A 21,549-nucleotide genomic window follows, 5' to 3' on the forward strand; every position below is an offset into this window, starting at 1 on the left:
AACAACTGTCAAAAACTTTCTGATCCTCCCTTCTTTTCTTTTTTTTTTGACTTAATAGACAGCTCCTTAAAGTGGCTGTCTTTTGTGGTCTTTATTGTCCTTTAACGACAATAAAGGCGATAATATTACCGGAATAGATTAACCGGGCTAGATTAAACGGGCTAGATTACCCGGGCTAGCTAAACCGGGCTAGATTAACCGGGCTAGATTAACCGGGCTAGATTAACCGGGCTAGATTAACCGGGCTAGATTAGATTAACTGGGCTTATAGAAATTCTTATAGATTATTTATTTTTCTTATTGTATTTTTTCTTTTTTTTTTCGTTTAAGTATCAAGAAAGTATTTATTTTCGACTAAACTATATTGCACATATTTCAGTTGTTATTAGTGAATAATTTTAGAATTGAATTGTTTTAAAATAAAGTTTAAAAATTATTGATAACAAGTAGTTATCAACAGTTTTAGTAAAGTTAAACAACACATCGCATAAAAAAAACCTTTAAAGTTTTGAAATGTACATTTTTGTATATTCCATTCTTATTTATAAGTTACTCATTTTTTACTTATTGGTCTTTGTTTTTTACATTTATTATTATACAGTGGTAAATATTCAAATTTTTCAGTTTTTGGTTCTACATACTGTATAGACTTTTAAAGATAAAGAGAAAATACATTACAATTAAATGACTCTTTTTCATTTTGGAAACTGTGTTGCCCTCAGCATTGGACCTCACTTACTTTTATATAGGAGCTCAGGGTTGTAAGTCAGTATTTTTTATTTTTATTTAACATTTGCTGCATTATTTAAAAAAATAATGTTTATTTTTGATATAACACAGGAAAAAAAAAATTAAAGTGTACTTTTTTTTTTATTTGTTAAATTTTAGATCAGATTACCATACCTTATGGCACTTAGGAAAGTCTGTTTTAGCATATATTATTACACAAATGTGCAAGATGCTTATCCTTGCAACTTTTTTTCCTCTAAACGATAATAACTCTCTGCAAGGCGATTTTCTAGGCGAATTCATGAAGTCTACAATAGACCTTAGTGACTTACTTGGGCTACATTTATTAATGAATCGAATCTCTGGATCAGGCGAATTAAAAGTTCTAGTTTCAGGATTAGGTAATTATAAATTTTAGCAAAATAAATATATAACATGTCATTAATAGTATTAGCAATTGTGAAATTACAAAAGTGATTTTGAAAAAAAATATATATTTTTTTTTGCACATGTGTTTTGCAATGGTACTTTGTGATTTTAACATCATTATTTAACAGGCTTAAATGATTTATACATTGAATTAACAAAAAGTTAATTGTAGTCTTGTGATAAATTTATTATTTTCTTGTTTCTTTAGGCCACATATTGTCTATGATATAAAAATACTAGTTTTTAGATTGAATCTATGTTTTAAAAAACTCATTTGTGTGTTTAAAACACACAAATGAGTTTTTTAAAACATAGATTCAATCTAAAAACTTTGCCAAGTTAACTGAATCTTATACTGAGTTCAAAATATATTGTAATATGTTACAGTTGTACTTATAGAAATGTACATATAAATACTAAAAAAAAAATTCAAAAGAGTTATAACAACTATATTCAAAAGATGCAAAAACTTATAAAAATCTTTCAAATATTTTGGAGGCATCTTTAAAATAATAACTTATTATTATTATTGATCATAAGAAAAAGTTGCAGGTAGAACATTAAAAAAAGTTATTAGAGTTATTTTGTAGAACAAAATGTATGTAACTCTAGTTTTTGACTTTTTTAAGAAAATTAATCATTATTTAGTCAATATGGAGTTTTGTGTAACTTGAATATAAAAGTATATATAGCGTATATATAGTATAGTATACAATGTAAGGGTGTATATTTCATTCTAGAGTATTTTGTATTTAATTAAACTTAATAAAAAGGTTTTTAATGTTCTAATATAATTTGTTTTATTGCAAAAAATCTATTGTTTGCAATGTTTAAAATCTTACCTTTTGTTCAGGCCTATAGTGAGTGTTAAAATTAGTGAATTGTATTCAATATAATTTAACTTCTAATTTAATTTAAAAAAATATATTAATTTTTTTTTACCAAATTTTGTAGATAAACACAAAAAACATACTTTACCAAAAACTTACCATCATTTATTGATGACTTTTTTTCTATTAACAATAAAATGTTGGTCTTCTGCTAATCTTCTGATATGATTCTGCTGATCTTCCATAAGATTGCTTCATATAGTGTATCTTGGAAAGTGTTTGGGATTGTTAAATCATTTCTTTCTAACCACAGTATTAAAGCATTCCTCAAAAGCCAGCGCTATTTTTCATTTCTAGTAATGTTCATTTCCTGTATTGTTTCTTATCTACATAAATGATCTTTGTAACTATCACACACCTAAAGTGCCTCTATTTGCTGACGACTCAACTTTTTACTCCTGTCTTGACAAAAGTCATTTTTTTAAAATCACAATTCACTTTTCGATTGTTTAGATTAGGCAAGCGACTTTAAATCTGATGTCTCTTCTGTAAAAGGACTTTGCAGTTGCTTGATTTTTAATTCCAAAACAAATCATATATTTATTTTGAATAACTAATACAATATTGTTGACACTCTTATGTAACAGGCAACCCTCTTACTGAGTCCTCTACTTTATGTCTCCTTAAATTATCATTCCTTAATTTTTTGTTGTTGTTGTTGTTATTCCCAACAAGGCTGCAAGCAACCACTATTAAGTTGGGAGTTACTAGAAGAAAAAAAGAAAAGAGTTATAGAGCAAGGAAACGGTTGATACAAGACTTGAAAAGTGGTAGGTTGTATAAGTCATGAAAACATGAAGATGGGAGAGAGTTTGGAAGGGTTGAAGTGCAGGGGAAAAAACTAGACAAATAACTTTTTTTTTTAGAACATGCAGGGACAGATACAGTAAAAGAATGTGACTAATTTCTTTAGCGTTAATATTCATAAGCCACTGCAAGCCCCAATCTGTTATAAAAGTGAGATCAGCTGAAGTTCAAGATTGGCTGCCTGTTCTAATCGATCGTAAAGAGAAGACTTTTTGTCAAGACAGGAGTATAAAGTTGTTTTATTGGCAAAAAGTGCTACTTAAGATGTAAGGTTGTCAGGAAGACTATTAATGTAGATAAGAGACAAAACAGGACCAAGGATAAAACCTTGAAGAAGAGTGTTGGCCTTTGAGGATGACTTCAATAAAGTGGTTATAAAGAAATGATTTGATAATCAAAAAATTTTCCTAGATACACTATATGAAGCAAGTTTATAGAGAAGACCAGCTAGGGTTGGCAAAAAAACTTAACTCAAAAAAAACCCACCTTATAAAAACCAAAATACATATGGGGTATTTTTAACAATGTTTTACAACTGATAAGTCTTATTTTAACTCTTATAATTGCTTTATTATCAACAAACTGCAACTTTTATACTGTAAATACTCATGTAAACACTGTATTTATATACAAAAGGTATTTAGAATATAATTTTAGTTTGAACTCTTTACAGAATAATCCAAAACCAATAATTCTTTTTTTTGTAGCAAGTTGGTAATTTGTAATTTTTTTAAATCATAAAGCAAGTTAAATATTAAAAAATATTATTGAAATAAGTATTAAACTATTAAATTAGTTAAATATTTATAAAGGAAATAAAAATCATTCTATTAACTAAATTTAAAACTTATTCACAGTCTGGAAGTGGAAAGTTGTCAGGCAAAAAAAATTATGCTACAGTTAACTAGACTGTGGATTTGTCCTTGTTAAGTTCATACAACCTTAAAACATGAAAAACATATGTTATATGCACGCAAGTTTGCAAGATGTTTTCTCATTCAATGAGAGAACATGTTGGAAACTTGTGTAAACTTCACAAGGGCAAGATTGGTTGGTGAAAATGATACTCATGCTTATCTGTCTATTCTACAGGTTTTAAAAATTTTATATTAGTTACAAGTTTACAATATGTACCATCAACGGGGGTGACTATGAACAACGGGTTAAAAATGAACATTAGTACCAAGTTTGCTAAATGGTGAAGAAACACACACTATATATATGTATATATATATATATATATATATATATATATATATATATATATATATATATATATATATATATATATATATACATATATATATATATATATATATATATGTATATATATATATATATATATATATATATATATATATATATATATATATATATATGCAGGGGTCGAAATAAGTGTCGGACATCACCGCCCCTCACCCCATTTTTCAGACCTTTGATTACTTTGACTTTGATTCAGTTGCAAAACTGAGGTGATAAAACATCTTCAAGAAAAAAAAAAGAACCCAGTCGTGAAGTCATTGTAATGGTTCTTAATGAAAACATTTAAGATATTCTTAAGAACAATCTCAGCTTAAGTACAAATCTACTTGCAAAACAAATCTATCCATAATTTAAAAAATATAAACATTATGAAGTGTTCAACGTCACCCCAAGTGGACTGATCATTATTTCCAACCTGTTTTAAAATATGATTATGATCATATAAAATAAGAAAATTAAGATAATTACTGTGTTGATCAGGCCTAGGACTTTTCCAGGAAGTTGGATAGTATAATGTTCTGTTAAAAAAAAGATAGCGATTAGGCTAACAATTTTCTTCTATGATGCAAAAATGTTTAAAAAGTGTTCATAGTCATCCCAATTGACAATAATTTACAAGGTTACAACATCATGTTGCAAACATGTAGGTCGCATGCTGTAAACTTGTGCAAACTAGTTTTTGAAGTGACATGTTGAACATGTTTGTAAAAACTAGTTTGCAACATTTATATTGTCTTATCAACTTTGAATAACTCAGTTGCCATAATAATTTTTATAGTGGTTTTTTTTTAGTCAAAAATGTTCTGAACATGTTTTTTATTTAGTGCAATTAATTAATATCATTTATAGTTAAAAGAGTCCCCTTTTGCACTATAGTTACAGTGTGGTAGTAGATTAGAGGTAAAACAATTGGCTCGCAATCAAAAGGTTGAGGTTCAAATTACCTCTGCTGAAATTACTGTGCTCAATCTTTTTCTCTGCACAGCACCCTCGTTTAAAAATGTTAGTTGTTAATGTTATTTGTTAGTAAAAGTGTTTATGTTATGTTCTAAGTTAAGGATTGAGAGAAAATATTTTTAAAAAATTAATTGCTCCCTCTACTGTTGTGGACACTGGATCAATAGAGAGGTGAATTTATGAAATTTAAAAAAAAATTACTGTACGCATACAATAATAAAAATTTGGTATTTTGATCAGTTTTTAAAAAAACTCAGAAAACCCATAAAACCCAAAAAAAGTTCAATAAAACCCATTTTGGGTATGGATTTTTTCCAACACTAAACTTTGTCAAAAGCTTTAGATATGTCAAGAGTGATAGTCCTAGCTTCTCCACCTCCATATAATGCATGATAGAATCTTTTAGTCACAGCAGTTCAGGCTGTTAGCCAGCCTGATGGCACCAAGTGGGAAACCGCGTATAACGCGGTTTCCCACTTGGTTAAAAATTCCCAAAGGTTCTTAAGATCATGGTAAAAAAAAAAATTAAATGTGTTTCAGATTTAAAGTGTTGCGCAAGACGAGTAAAAAACGCAATTAGTACGCACGACTAGGAAATGAATTAAGTTAATGAATTAAGATCAATTTTTTAATGTGGAAAAACGTGTTGTCATTAACAAGCAAGATCATTCATTCAAAAGTTGAAAAAAAAATTATTTTTAATTTTTAATTGACGTCAGTTATTCTCCAGTTAAGATTGTTCAATACGTTTAATAAATTATTTCATTAATTTATTTTTGTTATTCAAAAAAACTTTATTTACATTCTTGCTCTTTATCTTAAGTTAGGAAAGTTACAAATAAAATTTGCATATTAATAAATTTTATAATTTAAAATAAGTTAATAACGTTTTTATATTAAAAGATTTATTAATAATTTCGGTAAAATAAGTTAGCTGGTAAACCGAAAATAACAACAAAAAAATCAAAAATAAAACATGCAATGAAACGTATTATATATTTTATATTTGTGTAAAACATAAACGAAGATAATTAAATAGTATTATAATATTATTAATTATTAACAATATTTACAATAATTACACAAATTATTTTTTTTTTTAATTTACAAATACAAAATTTACGTAGATATTTAATGTATACTATTACTAGATATTTAAATATGCCGATTAAATTTAGTTGATGCCCTCATTTTAAAATACTATAGCGTCTGTATGATATTTTGTTAACTACGACATATTTCCGTTAAATGATCAGGTCTGTGAATCATGAAAAGACGAAAAAAATAAAATGATAAATTTTGCGTTATCACAAAATATAAATGTTTGAAGCGAAAAAACCCAGACCGTAGATTCTTTTTTTTTTTAAATCTTTTTAAAATCCCAATTGCTTGTCCAAATTCGAATAAGATTTTAAATAAACACGATTTTTAGGTAAAATGAACATCATAGATTAAAAATTAGATCTGTTCCGATCGTTTATTGGCGCTTGTTTTTGATTGCAAGTTCTTTTTTGGTCGGAATTCTTGTATTTTTTGTAAAAATTAATAGAAATATTGTATTTTGACAACTATATAAAGCTAATATAGGTCAGAAACGATTAGAACTAGAATCTATAGAAAATTAAGGCACTTTTTCAAAAGATTTTTAACTAAATTTAGTTAACGCCGATGAGCGAAAGTGATCTAAAGACTCCGAAATAGTATTCTTTAAATTCATTATTATGGGTAGTAAAAAGGATTAGAAAATTATATAAAAAAGAGAAAAGTTTCTTCAAATATTAAAAAAACCTGAAGCGAAAAAAAAATATAACATCTAAAGCTTTTGTTTGGACATAATACGCTTATAAAATCATGCTTATTTCAAATAAGTTCGAATAATTTGTATATCGCCGTAACTACACCGAGTATTTAAATTAAAGTAGCATTATATTTGACGGAAATTGGCGCGCCAATCAAGTTTTTCAATTAAAAGTTATTAAAATTTCGGAAACTTTAATTTAACCCTTAAATGCATGATTTTTCAAAAAACATCAGTAAAAATCAACATTATGTATAATGATTTGCTTATTCGTTTAGAAAAAGTTTGAAAACCAGATTTTAAATTTATAACCCTTTTTTTTTAAAAAAAAGGATGTGTTGCTTATCTGCAACGTTATGCATTAAAGTATAAATTTATTCAGAAGTATGATAAGTTTTAAAACAATTATTTTTCTTATTGCAGCATAGATGCACCCCACATTTCTCACATAAAGTTTGTGCATATCCTTTGCATTTAGGAAGTTTACATCTCACTCGTCCATCAGTCCAAGTTATCCAATGCCCTACTTGATCTAGGCGAACTTCCTTTGGTGGCGCAAACTGAGATAACTTACTCTTTTTTTTGGCTTCCATCATTTCTTCTAACATACTAATGCTAGGGCGACCTCGTTTAATTGTATTTTTTTGTCCAACTTTCATTAAACAAAAAGACAATTCTTTCCGAAACTCAAAAAATGTCATTTTTTCTTGGTAATTTTGATTAGAACTTAATACTCTATTATTAAGAATCCATGAGTTTGCTAATGTCATGTCAATGAAATGATAAAAAAGACGCATATACCATTTCTTGCTTTTTAATACAATTTTGTGTCTTGCAATTATACCATCCATCAAATCAACACCTCCCATATGATGGTTGTACTCTTTTATGACAAATGGACAGCTAATGTCTATCTTTTTCTTTGTTTTTTTGTCGAAGCGGTTAATGGTTGTCAAAGGTAGCTGACCTGCATATGTGGACAGCAGACTAACTGCTTTATTGTCTTTCCAGACCAAGGAGCTTATTTCTATTCCATCTACTTCTCCAACAAACTCATAGGATGTTCCTCGAGCATCTTTATTAATTACTTTTTCTGTCGGAAGTTTGCAATCAGGTATTCTATTGCGACGTACAGTCCCTAAGCTTAGAATACCTTTTTTAGCTAGATATGCTAATAGAGCTGGAGATGTATAGTAATTATCAAAGTATAGTTTGTAGTTTTTATTTGCTGGGATAATGGTAGATAATCTAACCACAACATTTGCAGAAGCTCCAAGATCTGGTTGATCTATTTCTGCTCTTTTGTTTTCTTGACCAGAATAAACCTCAAATTTATAAGCAAATCCACTAACTCCACAAAGTACAAATAATTTAAAACCCCACTTGAATGGTTTCATTGGAGTATACTGCTTCAAAAAATGACTAACTTTTGTGGAGCATAACTGTTCATCTACTGACAAATGAGCTTCCAGAGGAACCTTAGAACATTTTAAGTTGAGATGATCAATAAGTGGTCTAATTTTATGTAGTCTATCATGTGAATGATTTCCTTGAGGTAAATGTTTAGTGTTATCATTGAAATGAATAAACTGGAGAATTTTCTCAAATCTATTAGTTGTCATACAGTTTTTAACACTGGTAATTTCAAACTCTGGGGACCAATATGATCGCACATTAGGTAGTCGTAATACTGACATGTAAATAATAATGCCAATATATTGTTTCAGTGCTGATAAATTTAAATTTAATGGCTTACTAATGTTAGTCTGTATTGAGTATAAATTTGATTCATCTACAATCATTTGCAGCAAGTCATCTGAAAAAAAGTATTGAAAACATTTATAGGTTGAACTCATGTCAAGAAATTCACTTGGAAGACTATCATTTCCATAAAATTTAAGCTGATCTTCTGTCAAGGTTAAATTTTTATTTTTCCACAATATCTGCCTCTTTTTTTTTGCTAAATCTTTTGATTTAGAATGAGATAGGCACACGTCTTCAGTGTAAGTTTCAAGTTTTTCTTCATTTTTTGATTTTATATTATTTTCATCATGCTGGTCATTGTCTTCATCGAGCTCATGCTTATCTTCATTGTCCTCATCTTCATTTAATATTTGTAAATCTTCATTAAATGAATATTCAGGATCTATAAGAAAATGCTCATCAGAAACTTCTTCATCTTCACTAATTTCACTTAAACGGTCTATGAAGTATTGAATATCTTCCTCACTTAACAGCTTCATTTTAATTTTGTTTGACATAATTTTAGCTGAAACATATTTTTAAAAATTTTAATTTGTTGACTAAATTCACACACACTATATACATAAAACAACATACATTTAGCACTACTCATTAAGAGAGAGTGAGAAGAAAAGATATTACATAATAATAAGACATAATAATAAGATAATAATAAGATAATAAACAAAGACTAGAATGCATTAAGTTGCATTTCTGCAACATACAAACTTAATGTCATTACTCACTATAACATTAAATTCATAACAACAAATAATTTAAAAAGTAAAGGACAACCTTCAGAAAAACGAAAATAAATTTAATTGTCCATAAAAGAACGCTTTATCTACTTCAAAAACCACAAGAAAATTGAATAAAATAGTCAACTCGGAAAAATGTAATGTAACGAACTAAAACCTCTCTTGCACAGTGATTTTGAAAATATTGACCAAAAATTTATGCGCTCATTTTAGTATATCCACGTGCCAATATGGCAACACCATACATTACTTAAAAACAAATTTTAAAAGCGCTTTATAATTGATAAATAAGTATGTTGCATTTCTGCAACACTATGCATTTAAGGGTTAACTTTCATTTAAAAGCTATCGATTTAAATAAGTTTTTAACTTTTGAATGTATCTATGATCAAAATTGTAATACAAAATATGATGAACAATAATAAGATTACCTATATAAGAAAGTTAAGAAAATATTTTTAAGTATTTTAAAATTTTTAGTTTTAAAATGCTAAAGTATTTAAAAACTGAAACATTCAAAATCTTTCCATATAATTAGGGTTGCCAACGTCTGGATTTTACGAAAATTAAAATTTTACGGATTTTAAAAACCTGTAATAATTTTTTTTAGTGTTTTCCTTCGTAAAAGCCGTAAAATTCTGGCATTCCTACGTATAACGTATAGCGTTTTTTATCGACTGTCGTTAATTAAAAAGTTGTTTTTAGCAAGTTAAAAAGTTACAAGAAGATCTTGGAAATCGTCAAAAATGTTTTGTTAAAAATTAAATACTATTTAGCATTTTTTTTACATTTATAATTTAAAAATGAAAATAAAAATAACAGAAGACAATATATGTAACTAATCGTTTAAACCTTTTACAGCTGTATTTAAAAGCGATTAAAATAGATCAAAGTTTCAATGAATAATCATTCATTAAAAAAATTGCAAATAATTGTCTTTTGTTCTTGTTTTCTCTCTACAATATTAAACAAAGGAGATAAGCGATTTAAAAATGAAAACTGACGAAGATTGCTCAAAATGAAACAAGTTGAATAATTAGAATTAAATATTTATAAAATAGAAAAATATTCCTGAAAAATAAAATAGAAAAATATTCCTATGAATAAACCAGCAAAAATAGAAATTTTTTATTGAAACTTAATTGTTTCTAAAAAATTGTATCTACTTTTTTAAATGTCAGAATGTAATGACCTCTTTTTTTTTTTTTGGCGGCACCTAAATTCCCAATTTCGCTAAAACGCTGTATGAATTTTTTTCCTGGCTAACACCCTGCAGTTGTTAAGTCAACCATAAAGCAAACAAAAACGAAACCCTATTGTAAGTTATTTGACTCAAGATGGGATGTGAGAAATTTGGTCGATCAAAGACTTGAAGACCTTCCTAATAATACAGAAAGAAGTCTGATTGGATGATAATTAGAGGGGTCAGAATGTACTCCAGAGTTTTTAAAAATTAGAACCAAAGATGCCATTTTCTAGCAAGAAAAAAAAAGACTCAGTCAAGCACTTATTAAATAGTTTAGAGAGAATTGAAGAGTGTTCTGGAGAACAATTTTGTAAGATTTTGACAGGAATGTTGTCCGGACCACATGTCCTAAAAGAGTTTAATTGAGATTGACTTTAGCAACAGAAGCTGGAGTGATTTGAATGTCTAACAATGGATTAATCTGTTGAATTGAAATGGAAGGAAGAGAATGCCCATAAGATTTAAGAGTCGAATTAGAAGAAAAGTTCTTTGCAAATAGTTCTGCCTTATCCTTGAGAGAGGTAATAAGATCAGTCCCATCAATGAGAGATGGTATGTAAGGCCTACCCTTGTTAATGACTCTGTTAAAGATTTTCCAAAAGTCTCTAGAGCCTAACTTCTGAGATAGAATACAGGATTTAATAAACTGAGAATAATGGAGCTTACTATCAGACAGCTATACCTTTTTATATTGATTTCTTGCAATAATAAAATTTTTTTAAACTGTTTGTTCTCAAGAGAGTTTAAGAGCTTGAATAATCTTGGAAAGTTGGACTCTCATAGAAGATAGATAGATAGTCTGACTTAGTGAGTTTTAAGAATAAGATGAAAAAGATTATTACTAATAGATGAATAAACAGATAAAACAAACAAACAGCTGCACAAGAAGGTGAAAACCATGGAGCAGAATGAGGCTTGACTTGGAACTGAAGAGAAGGAATGAAAATATACATTTCTGCCTGAATCCAGGAGGTTATGTTAGAGGTGCATTTATTAGATGAGAGAGAAAAGACATCAGCCCCAGGCAAACTCTAGTTTCATGATTTTTACAAAGAATTCAGTAAGCTTTAGCTAGTAGTAAGTAGTGCGATGAAACGGTGAGTCCGAAAAAGAAGTACGAGATTTATAGAGATCATTGCATGGTCAGAACCACCTAAGAGAAAAAAAGGAGAAACTGAACACAAGCTAGAGTCAGAGACAGAAGGGAAATTAGGTATGTCAGGAAAATGAGTCACTAAGTTAACTATCTGAGTAAGAGATTGTGAAATGCAGAAGTTAAAGGATTTAGTGCCAGCAGGGTCAGTGGCGTTAGAGCCGAGTCATTTAGTGTGATGAGTATTAAAGTCAACAATAACAAAAAATTGGCAGAAGGGTAAAGAGATAGGGCATAGTCAATTTGATCAGAAATTAAATCTAAAAGAGTGCTGTCTTGGGAGGAAGGAGAACAATAAAGAACAAAGAGAAAGGTGATAGAGTGAAGAGGTGCTAAGCAGAAGCACACATAAAAATGGTTAAAGAATTCAATCCTGATTTTGCAACAAATAGGTGAATTGGTGTGTATGTATACTCCCAAGCCAAGCATGTGATCATTGGAGTCTTTGCAAATCAAAGGATAATACCTATTAACACTGAGATCCAAAGCAGGAACAACAGAATTTTAGCCTGGTTTATTTTGCAAGAGGTAAGATTCAACTGATGAAAGATTGCTCCACAAATATTTGTAAAAGATATATTAAAACAGTTGTGGGTAAGGGGTGGTGGGGTGTGGTTTTTTTTGTTAAATATTTTGGGTTATTAGAATTAGGGCAGGATTCAAGGCAGGGAAAACTATTGATCTTTCATTGGAATCCATATAAACAATGCATTGCAAATTTAACAAGTGCTAATGTTGTTTCTTTTTATCCTAGTTACCTTTTTCTTACTACCAATTCCATTCTCTACCTCTACAAATCTATTATTTGTCCCTGTATGGAATACGGTTGTCATATTTGGGCTGGTTCTTCAAATGTCTTTCTCTTCAAGAAAAGATCCAAAAATGGATTGTAAGTGTTGTTGAGCCTACTCTATCTGTTTTCTACAAATACTATCATGATCACTGTTCAAATAAGCTATCATCGAGCTAGTTACATCAATCGAAACTCAATCTTGACTTGTCATTCAGCAAAATTGCTTCCTTATACTTTATCTGCCTACTTGCACATTATTGCTTTGGAACCCTCTCTTATCTTCATGTTTTTCTGACTCATACAACCTACAACCTAGCCCTCTTAATCTTAAAACAAATCAGCTATTAAACTATGAAATTAACTATTAAATTACAGAATTTTATGACTTATTTATAGCTTATATTCCAATCAACTAAAAAAAATGTTCCAAAATGTTTTCAAAATGAGGTAAATAATAATACACAAAATTTTTGTCTGAGGCTTGCATAAGGGAAAAAACAGTAAAATTTGTTTTACTTGACTACTGGCAGCAAATGCAGCAGGTGATAAAGTTCCTATGTTTGTCATAGGGATATCAAAATTCCTTTGCTGCTTCAAAGGAGTTAAACACTTACCTTGCACATAGAAGAGTCGAAGCTGGATATCATACTGTTTGAAAAATAGATACATTAAATGAAAGTTTACAAAAGAGAAGTTTATAATAGATAGCTCCACAAGCAATGATCAATAATCTAAAGTCTATAAATTTTTTTTTTTTTTTTTTTTACTGCTAAATACCACATCTAAACTGCAACCAATAATTGACTGGTTGTTGCTATTGATAAAGGAAAAAGATCTTCCTGTTTTTTTGATTTTGGATGCAATGAAAGCGCATGGTCTTGCATGGCAAAAAGTAAAAACTTCCACTATCCCTAATTGTTTTGCAAAAGCAGTAACTTCAGGTCAGCAGAAATATGACCAGTCTAGTGATGATGACAATGAAGAATGACACTTTAAATTAAAATTATTTTCTCTTGTTTGCAAAGGTTTGAGTTATAGAGTGTCTTGATAACTTGAACATTTGTCTCATTAACTTGAACTTCTGGGTCCTTTGGAAGTTTACTATAATTACAAAGAACATATATATTGCAAAAACCATGCAGTTGTTAAAAAGGCCAAAAATCTTACAAATTGTTTGCAAAAATTTTCTGTTAAATATAAAATCAATTTCAAAAATTTTTCATGGATATGTTAGAAGTTAGATGAAATTAAGAAGAACTATTAGGCAGTAAAATTAAATTAAGTTTTAGTAGCAAAGTTTAGTTTAGTAGTAAGAAGAGTTACTGACCAGCTATAAATTAGTCAAATTATTTAAGAAACTTTTTTAAAAAAACTTTTGTTTTTTTAATTACTTTGTATTTATGAGTTTTATTTATTTTTAACATTTAATCAAATTAAGTGTTTCATGTCTTTATTTTTCATTTACACATTCATATCTTCTTCATATCGTTCATATTTTTAGTGTAATAATTTTTGAGTATTCCAATATGCTTAAGTTAATATATTTCTGCAGGATGGGCAAGCTCTGAGTTTTGTATGACAAAATTGTTACCTTTGTGGTTTGGTGCTCGTGCAATAGAGTTTGACTGGGTGCATACTCGAAGTAGTTTTGATACAAACATTACTTTGGTAGATTTATTTTACTCATAAGTTAAAAGTTAATTTTTTTACTTATAAGTTTAAAATATTTAAATACAAGCTAATGTGAGTAATTTTTTTGTTCAGGTTTTGTACTTAACTATTGCTGCTCTGATATGGCTCAGAACACGAAAAGATCTTCAAAAAATATATATTCCAGTTGTATTCATAATGTTGATACTTTGTTGCTATCGATCTTATGTTTTAGAGTGAGTTTTTACATTCTATTTTAATTCAAGTGAATTTTTACATTTCATTTCACTTAAAGTTAATTTTTTTGTTCTAAGTAACTTTTAGTGAATTTTTACATTCTATTTTACATTTGAGTGATTTTTTATGTTCTATTTCACTTTGAGTGAATTTTTACATTCTATTTCACTTCAAGTGAACTTTTTTTTTATTTCACTTAAAGTGAATTTTATGTTCAATTTCACTTGGAAATACCAAGATATTTTTTTTGAGAATATTGTGACCAATCTTAATAAAACCAAAAGAGTTATGTTAGTAATAAATATTTTTTATTTTATAGGTTGTTAATGATGGAAATTTGATTAAAACATCTCATACCTTAAGTACATATTAAACAACTTATGTCAATATGTGTCATTCATTAGTTATAGTCCATCAAACAGTTATTTTTCTAGATTTTCTTTTTTCAATATTTTTAATTATTACTGAGATGATAGTTTTAATTATTACTGAGATGATATTTCTAATTATTACTGAGATGGTATAACCAATTCATGTAACAATATGTTTTATCTGAATAACAAAAAATAAACTTTGTGCCGATTTGACAACAAAAGTGTAAATGAAAGTATTACACAATGTCAGTCTCATTGAAATTATTTATATTTATTTTAAAAATTTTTAAATTGTGATTATCAAGTGCTTCAAATCAACTAAGGGATTTAATATGAATTAAATAACAATAAATGCTGTTTAATACCGAAATTGTTTAATATAGTAACTAAAATTAAGTAAGTTTTTCACAGTGTTTCGGTAAAAAAATTTCTTTGAAAAACTAGCTATAGTTATATTAGCTATAGTGGTTTGGTTGGATCAGAGGAAAGAGGTGTGGTTTGGTTGGATCAGAGGAAGAGGCGAGGGCTAATTTTAAATTTATCTTTACCTTAAACACTTCTTTTTTTTTAAAAAAAAAAAAAGCTATAAAATAAATTCTGATTTTTATAAGTTTTCAATTAAACAATTCTTAATATTTATTTGGTAAATATTTTTTATTAAATAAATTATTTATTTTTAGCAATATCTGTAAAGTAATGTTGTTTTTTGTAAATAGTTCTATAATAATTAAAAAAATAAAAATTTTATCAAATTATTTGTTCTATAAAGTTAAGTTTGTGATTGAATGATTGTTTAAGTCTTGAAGTCGAAGAGGTATAAGCCAAAGTCTTTTGAGTCAAATTTCTTGGGTTCAAGTCTAAGTTTTGAAGTCTTACTACTTAAAAGAAACTGTATTCTATTGGTTTCTCTGTTATATTTAAATACCAAATTTTGTGTAACTTTTTTTTTGATTTTCAAATATTATTCTTTTAAATTCATTTTTTTTTTTCCTTTTTTGTAAAAAAAATATGGAACCATGGTTGTCAAAACTTTTTTTTTTTTACAAAAAAAAAAAAGTTTGACATCCATGGTTCCATATTTGTGTGGTTTATGTGGTTTTAAAAAGTTTTTTATTTAAATATGAAAATTGTTTACAGCAAAAGCCAATATAGTATAATATGCATACACATCGGCTGTATTTTGAAATTTTAACTCATGAAAATTTATTAAATAAAAAAAAAGGTTTATCATCTATTGCATAAAAATTATATATAAAAATTGATTGCATTTTATTCTTTGTTTTAGGATTGCTTCTCATATATTTGGTTTAAGCTCTTGGAGTTTATTATTGTTCAAAGCAGCATACACGTGTGGATTAGCAGTCATAGCGTTGCAAATGTGTGTCAGTCTATCAAAAAACACAAAAATATACTGAAACTTTGTACTTAATGATAGTTTTAAAAAGAGTTTTTGATTAAAATGATTTTAAGACCAAAGTTCAATATTTTTAAATACATTTATACCTATACTAATTTCTAATTTCTACCTATACTAATATACCTATACTAATATACTAATTTCTAATACTACTCTCTAATAAATAACTAAAATCTAATAATAACAGAAAGTAAATACCTTTCTGCAATTTAAACAATTTCTTATTAAGATTGGAAAAGATAAAAAAAAAATAATGTAATTAGCACTTGATTTTTCAAAAGTAAATTTTATAACTATGAAAATATCTATAACAATAAAAACTCTTTGAGCTGTTGGCTCGTTTGGGTTCTTCCGCAAAGTACGTACGCAGGAGTGGGTTTTAAAGACAACGAGTACATACACGGTTTTATCTCGCGTTCTTTATCTCTCATGAAACTTAATTTCTTTTTATTTAAAAAGTATTGAATTACACGTACACGGTTTCATCTCTCGTTCTTTATCTCTCTCGAACTTAATTTCTTTTTATTTAAAAAGCATTGAATTATCATGTAACAGAAATGTCGAATTACGTAAAAGTTTTTTTGTTTTTAATGTTTCGAAAAACGTATGCGTTTTAGAAGGGTAGGGAGGGGTGATTTTGTAATAAATTGTGAGTACGTACCCAGAGAGAGGAAGGAGGAATAAAATATCTTCTAATGCTACAGGTTTTCCCATTTGGAAAACCTGTAGCATTAAAAGATTTTTTATTGCATTGTGGCTTAGGTAAAATGTTTAAACAAACTTAGCATTTACAGGCCACTAATACATAGATAAAAAAAATTAAAGGAAACCATTGTAGTTTTTTTTTAAACAACATTTAGATGAATGGAAAAAAAACATCAAATTGGATTTGAACGTGAAAAGCTTATTGTTGAATTTAAAACAGTTAATGCAGCCAAACAGACATGCTTTGCAGACTAAAAAAATTTCTTTAAATATTCTTATAAAGATTCTATATTGTCTTATAAGAGAGCATAGTGCCTCACTTTATACCAGTGCAAAAATACTTCAACTAAAGTATCTGTTAATAATACAAGCTGGAAATCTATTCAAGTGGCTTCTTTTCAATAAATTATCACTTAATTTCGAAAAAACTGAAATCGTTATCTTTAAATCTGGGCAAACAAATATAAAAAAACACCTATAATTTAACTTAAGTAATCAAAAAATACATCTCATTATCTCAATTATGCAAAAATTATCTCAACCATGCACAAATCAAACAGCCAGTAGTTGTTCTAGTTAAAAAAAAATCAGCTGCTCTAATAGATTTAATTCTTAAAAAGATAATAATAATTTTTTAAAAACTTTTCAATTCTTAAAAAACTGATAGCTCAAACTGCATGAAATTATATAATTTCAATTATAATAAATACAAAATTACAAACCTTTGATTTGTAATTTTGTATTTACTATATTGTTTGCACTATAAATGTTGTATTATTTGATAAAAATACAACATTTATAGTGCAAACACGACTCTTAAACATAACAAAAATTAAGTTTTTATGCGGAAACCGTAAAGAAACTGGCCTCTTAATTTTTTACGGAAAATGCAACAAATCAGGCCGTGTAATTTAAGTAGGCCATGGCGTAACAAGTCGTGTGGATATGACGACATTACTATTAATGTAGCTATCTATGTTATGGATAGTACAAGTAAACCATTATTTTATTTAATAGCATTTTCATTTGAGAATAGTATATATCCTGATAAATTAAAATTAGCCAAAATTCACCTAGTTTTTCAAAATGGTGATCGTTCTTCTGTTTGCAACTACCGTCCTATATCACTACTCCCTGTCTTTTCAAAAATATTTAAAAAGGGTAACACGGCGTTAGTTTTTGACCGAAAATCTTTCAGCGCGAATTGTTCGCGAGACTATTACATGGTTATTCATTTTTATACGCGCGTCTATTCATTTTTATATGTGTGTTTATTCATTCTTATATGCGCGTTTATAGGCAAGTCAACCCCCCATAAAATCTCTAATATAATTTTATATAGACAATAAATAGGCTTTTATGTGTTTATATAGATTTATTCAAAACATAAATTAGGTTTTGTTGCCACTACTATTTATTTAAAAAAAGCCACTGCTATTTATTTAAAAAATGGTTGCCGAGCCAGCGCTGGCCAGCTAGCTAACTACGCATATGATTGTAAAATAGAATTAAACTCTGTAGTATCCATAATCTTTTTAAGTTTCCTGATTACCCCAACCGTATTTCAAGGCCTTTCTCCCTGTTTGTAAGTATGCTTACAAACAGGGAGAGACCTGTTATACAAATATCAATAATATGACACCTTTCTTAATGTTATGCTTTTTATTTATTTTTTAACAAATTAAGGTGTAAATATATATAGTAGTTCTATTGGTTTAAGGTTAAGTTATTATACTGGTTTAAGAATAAATTATTCTAGTGGTTTAAAATTAAGTTAAGGTTAGCTATTTAGTCCACAACATATCTAGAGCTAGGCTGTTCAATAAGCTATGCAAATTACAGTGTGTGTAGATTTATGTAATAGAATTTTCAAATTGAATGAAAATAGAACATGTTTGATAAATTGATAGGAGAGTAGTAATTTTTTATTTTTGCTTTTTAGGTATTGGCAGGCTGTACCTGGCGACTTACTTTCCTGCATAAAAATCCAAAAGAACCTTCAACTACAAGCCAATTTAAAAAAATGTTTATAGCAGCATTTTCTTAGAAGAATTTTCCCTTTACTTAATTTACTAATTAGATTACTTATATTTCATAATTTTTTAAAATTATTTTTGGAGATGTTTGATTTTGGTGTTTTACAAAATTTTAAGTTTAAAAAATTATTTTACATATTGATTTTTAGTTTTTTCATAATTAATTTTTATTCAGAAGTACAGTTATAAAAAGAGTGTCCAATTTTTGTAATATTTTTTCTGCAAATATTAATTTGATATTATGTTATTAATGTGAAAGTATAATCTCAAGATATAATTAAAAAAATGGTAGGATGAGGAACATAAACATAAACATACGTTAAAGTCAAGTTTAACGCAAAATGTCTGTACCGATAGAAACCGTTCGCAAAAACTTTTGATATTGATTGGTCTATTAAAATTTTACATTTATTTTTACATAGTTTCCACTTTTTTTTTTTTTTTTTTTCAATTTTTTTAATTTAGGTGCCCCAAGAAGTCCTTACGGTCTTGTCACAGAGCACCGCGGAAGTGCATTTAACCAGGAAGTTCACGCCTCTTTCCTTACCGTGACGCGAAAATTTGTCCAGAGCTCGTTTCGAACCTGGATCTCCTGCTTATAAAGCAAGCGCTCTAACCACTGCGCCACGGCCGCATACTATGACTGTTACTGAGAAAACACGCCCGCGGCCACTTACTATGACTGTTAGTGAGAAAACACGCCCAAACTGGCTATCGGGAGATTTTTCAACAAAAATTAACGCCGTGTAATTTTTAATAGAATTTATGATTACATGACATTAAATACGCTTTTATATAAAAAAATCAATTTGGATTTCAGAGATACTGCCCTACTGAACTTTCCAATAAAAGATCTATGTCCTTTGATAAAGGGGAACAAGTACTAGGAGTATTTATCGATCTCTCTAAGACAAACTTTTTAGCAAAAGAGCCAAATATGAGCATTACAATAATTTAAAAAAAAAATAGGAGCCAAATCTGATTGTTAAGTAAACTTATATTACACACTTTTATAACATAAGTTTCCTACTTAAAAGTATTTATTAATGCGAACAATGTGCTTGCATTTCCTTGGAAAGTTTGAGTAAGTCAGGTTTGTATGTTATTGTTTTTAATTTTAGGCATGATTCCAAGTTCTCATCGATAAAACGATTTCTCAGTTTACTCTTGATAATGTTCATGCTTGAAAAAGATTGTTCGCATATATATGTAGAACCAAAAAGGGAAAGAACAGCAAACGCGAGCTTTTTCAGCTGATCATAAGAGTCAGGAATATTATTCCAAAATTTGAAAATGATCATGTCTTTCTACTCTAGGTCATTCAAAGCAGTATTGTGAACTAAAATTACATTTTTTCTTCTCCAATATTTCCAATTTAACACAAAGACGTTCAAATTTAGGGCGCCATATCTTCTTGTTTTTTAAATCCAGCAATTGTATTTCAAAGCTACCAATTTCAATTTCAAAAGGAGTTTCCCTTGTAGTTTACAATTAAGCTGATTTAGATGAGACGTAACGTCTACCATGAAATAAAAGTTTTGGATCCATTGTTCGTCTGTTAGTTCTGGATAGTCAATACCCTTTTCAAGGAGAAATGTTTTAATTTCCAGAAAAAGGGACACAAAACGTTTTAAAACTTTCCCTCTTGATAACCAACATACGTTATTATGAAGTAGAAGGTCGATTTCAAATAATTATTTTTATTATTATTATTATTATGTATTTCGCCGATAAGAAAAGTTTACAAGTTTATGCAATAAAATATATAAATACATGGCTGGGGCAAGAAGAAGACAAGTTCTGTTTTATCACCAAGCCCCTTTAAATAAAAATGTCAATAATAAAAATACAAAACAAAGTAACTCGTTAAATAAACGTTAAACAAAACGTTGCGTTAAAATAACGATAAATAAAAACTAAAAAACATTTTACGCTATATTACAGTGTAATATATCCAAAAGTATACGAAGATTTTTTAATTAATTATTTTAATTAAATTATTTTTTTCCTAACTGGTTTTAGATTTATAAACCTTTTGAATTTAAATCATAAAATAACAGATAATACACGAACAACAAACAAACAAACAAAAAAAAAAACATTTTTAAAAACATTTTAGTATCTTAATGTGTCTTTTATATATGAAAAGTTTATTATATCAGATAAAAAACAACGTCATAATGTACAAATTGAAATGTATATAGAATATATGTTTAAACCATATTTATAAAGAAATAGACAAACGTGATTACTCCCAATCAAAGGCTTCAGAAAAATTATAATTCGTTGTCATTTATTAAAAGCTTTTGCTTAAGTTTGTTTTTAAATTGTTTAATAGAAGAAATAGTTTTTAACTCATTATTTAATAGCGTGTTCCAAAGTTTAGGACCTCTGTTAGCAATTGAGAACTTAGTAACAGAGTAATAGATTTTAGGTTGAACATAATTGTTTTCTGAAAATCGTGTTGGGTATAGATGATATATTTTTTCCAAAAAAGAGTTAAATAAAATAGGTGCTATTTTAAACCCAAATTGTTTATCGTAAAGAATTTTATTATTAGTTAA

General features: G+C 28.0%; 1 protein-coding gene across 1 annotated transcript; it reads left to right on the plus strand.

The window, feature by feature from the left end:
• Positions 1-592: 592 nt before the first annotated feature.
• On the plus strand, positions 593-16,303 carry LOC100215995 (BOS complex subunit TMEM147). Its single transcript, XM_065787803.1, has 5 exons — positions 593-761; positions 889-1,130; positions 14,119-14,234; positions 14,331-14,452; positions 16,113-16,303. Exons 1-5 carry the CDS (start codon positions 685-687, stop codon positions 16,240-16,242), a joined length of 687 nt encoding a protein of 228 aa, XP_065643875.1. The 5' UTR covers positions 593-684; the 3' UTR covers positions 16,243-16,303.
• The last annotated feature ends 5,246 nt before the right edge of the window (positions 16,304-21,549 follow it).

This window comes from Hydra vulgaris, chromosome 01, assembly GCF_038396675.1.
Source record: "Hydra vulgaris chromosome 01, alternate assembly HydraT2T_AEP".
Lineage (NCBI taxonomy): Eukaryota > Metazoa > Cnidaria > Hydrozoa > Anthoathecata > Hydridae > Hydra > Hydra vulgaris.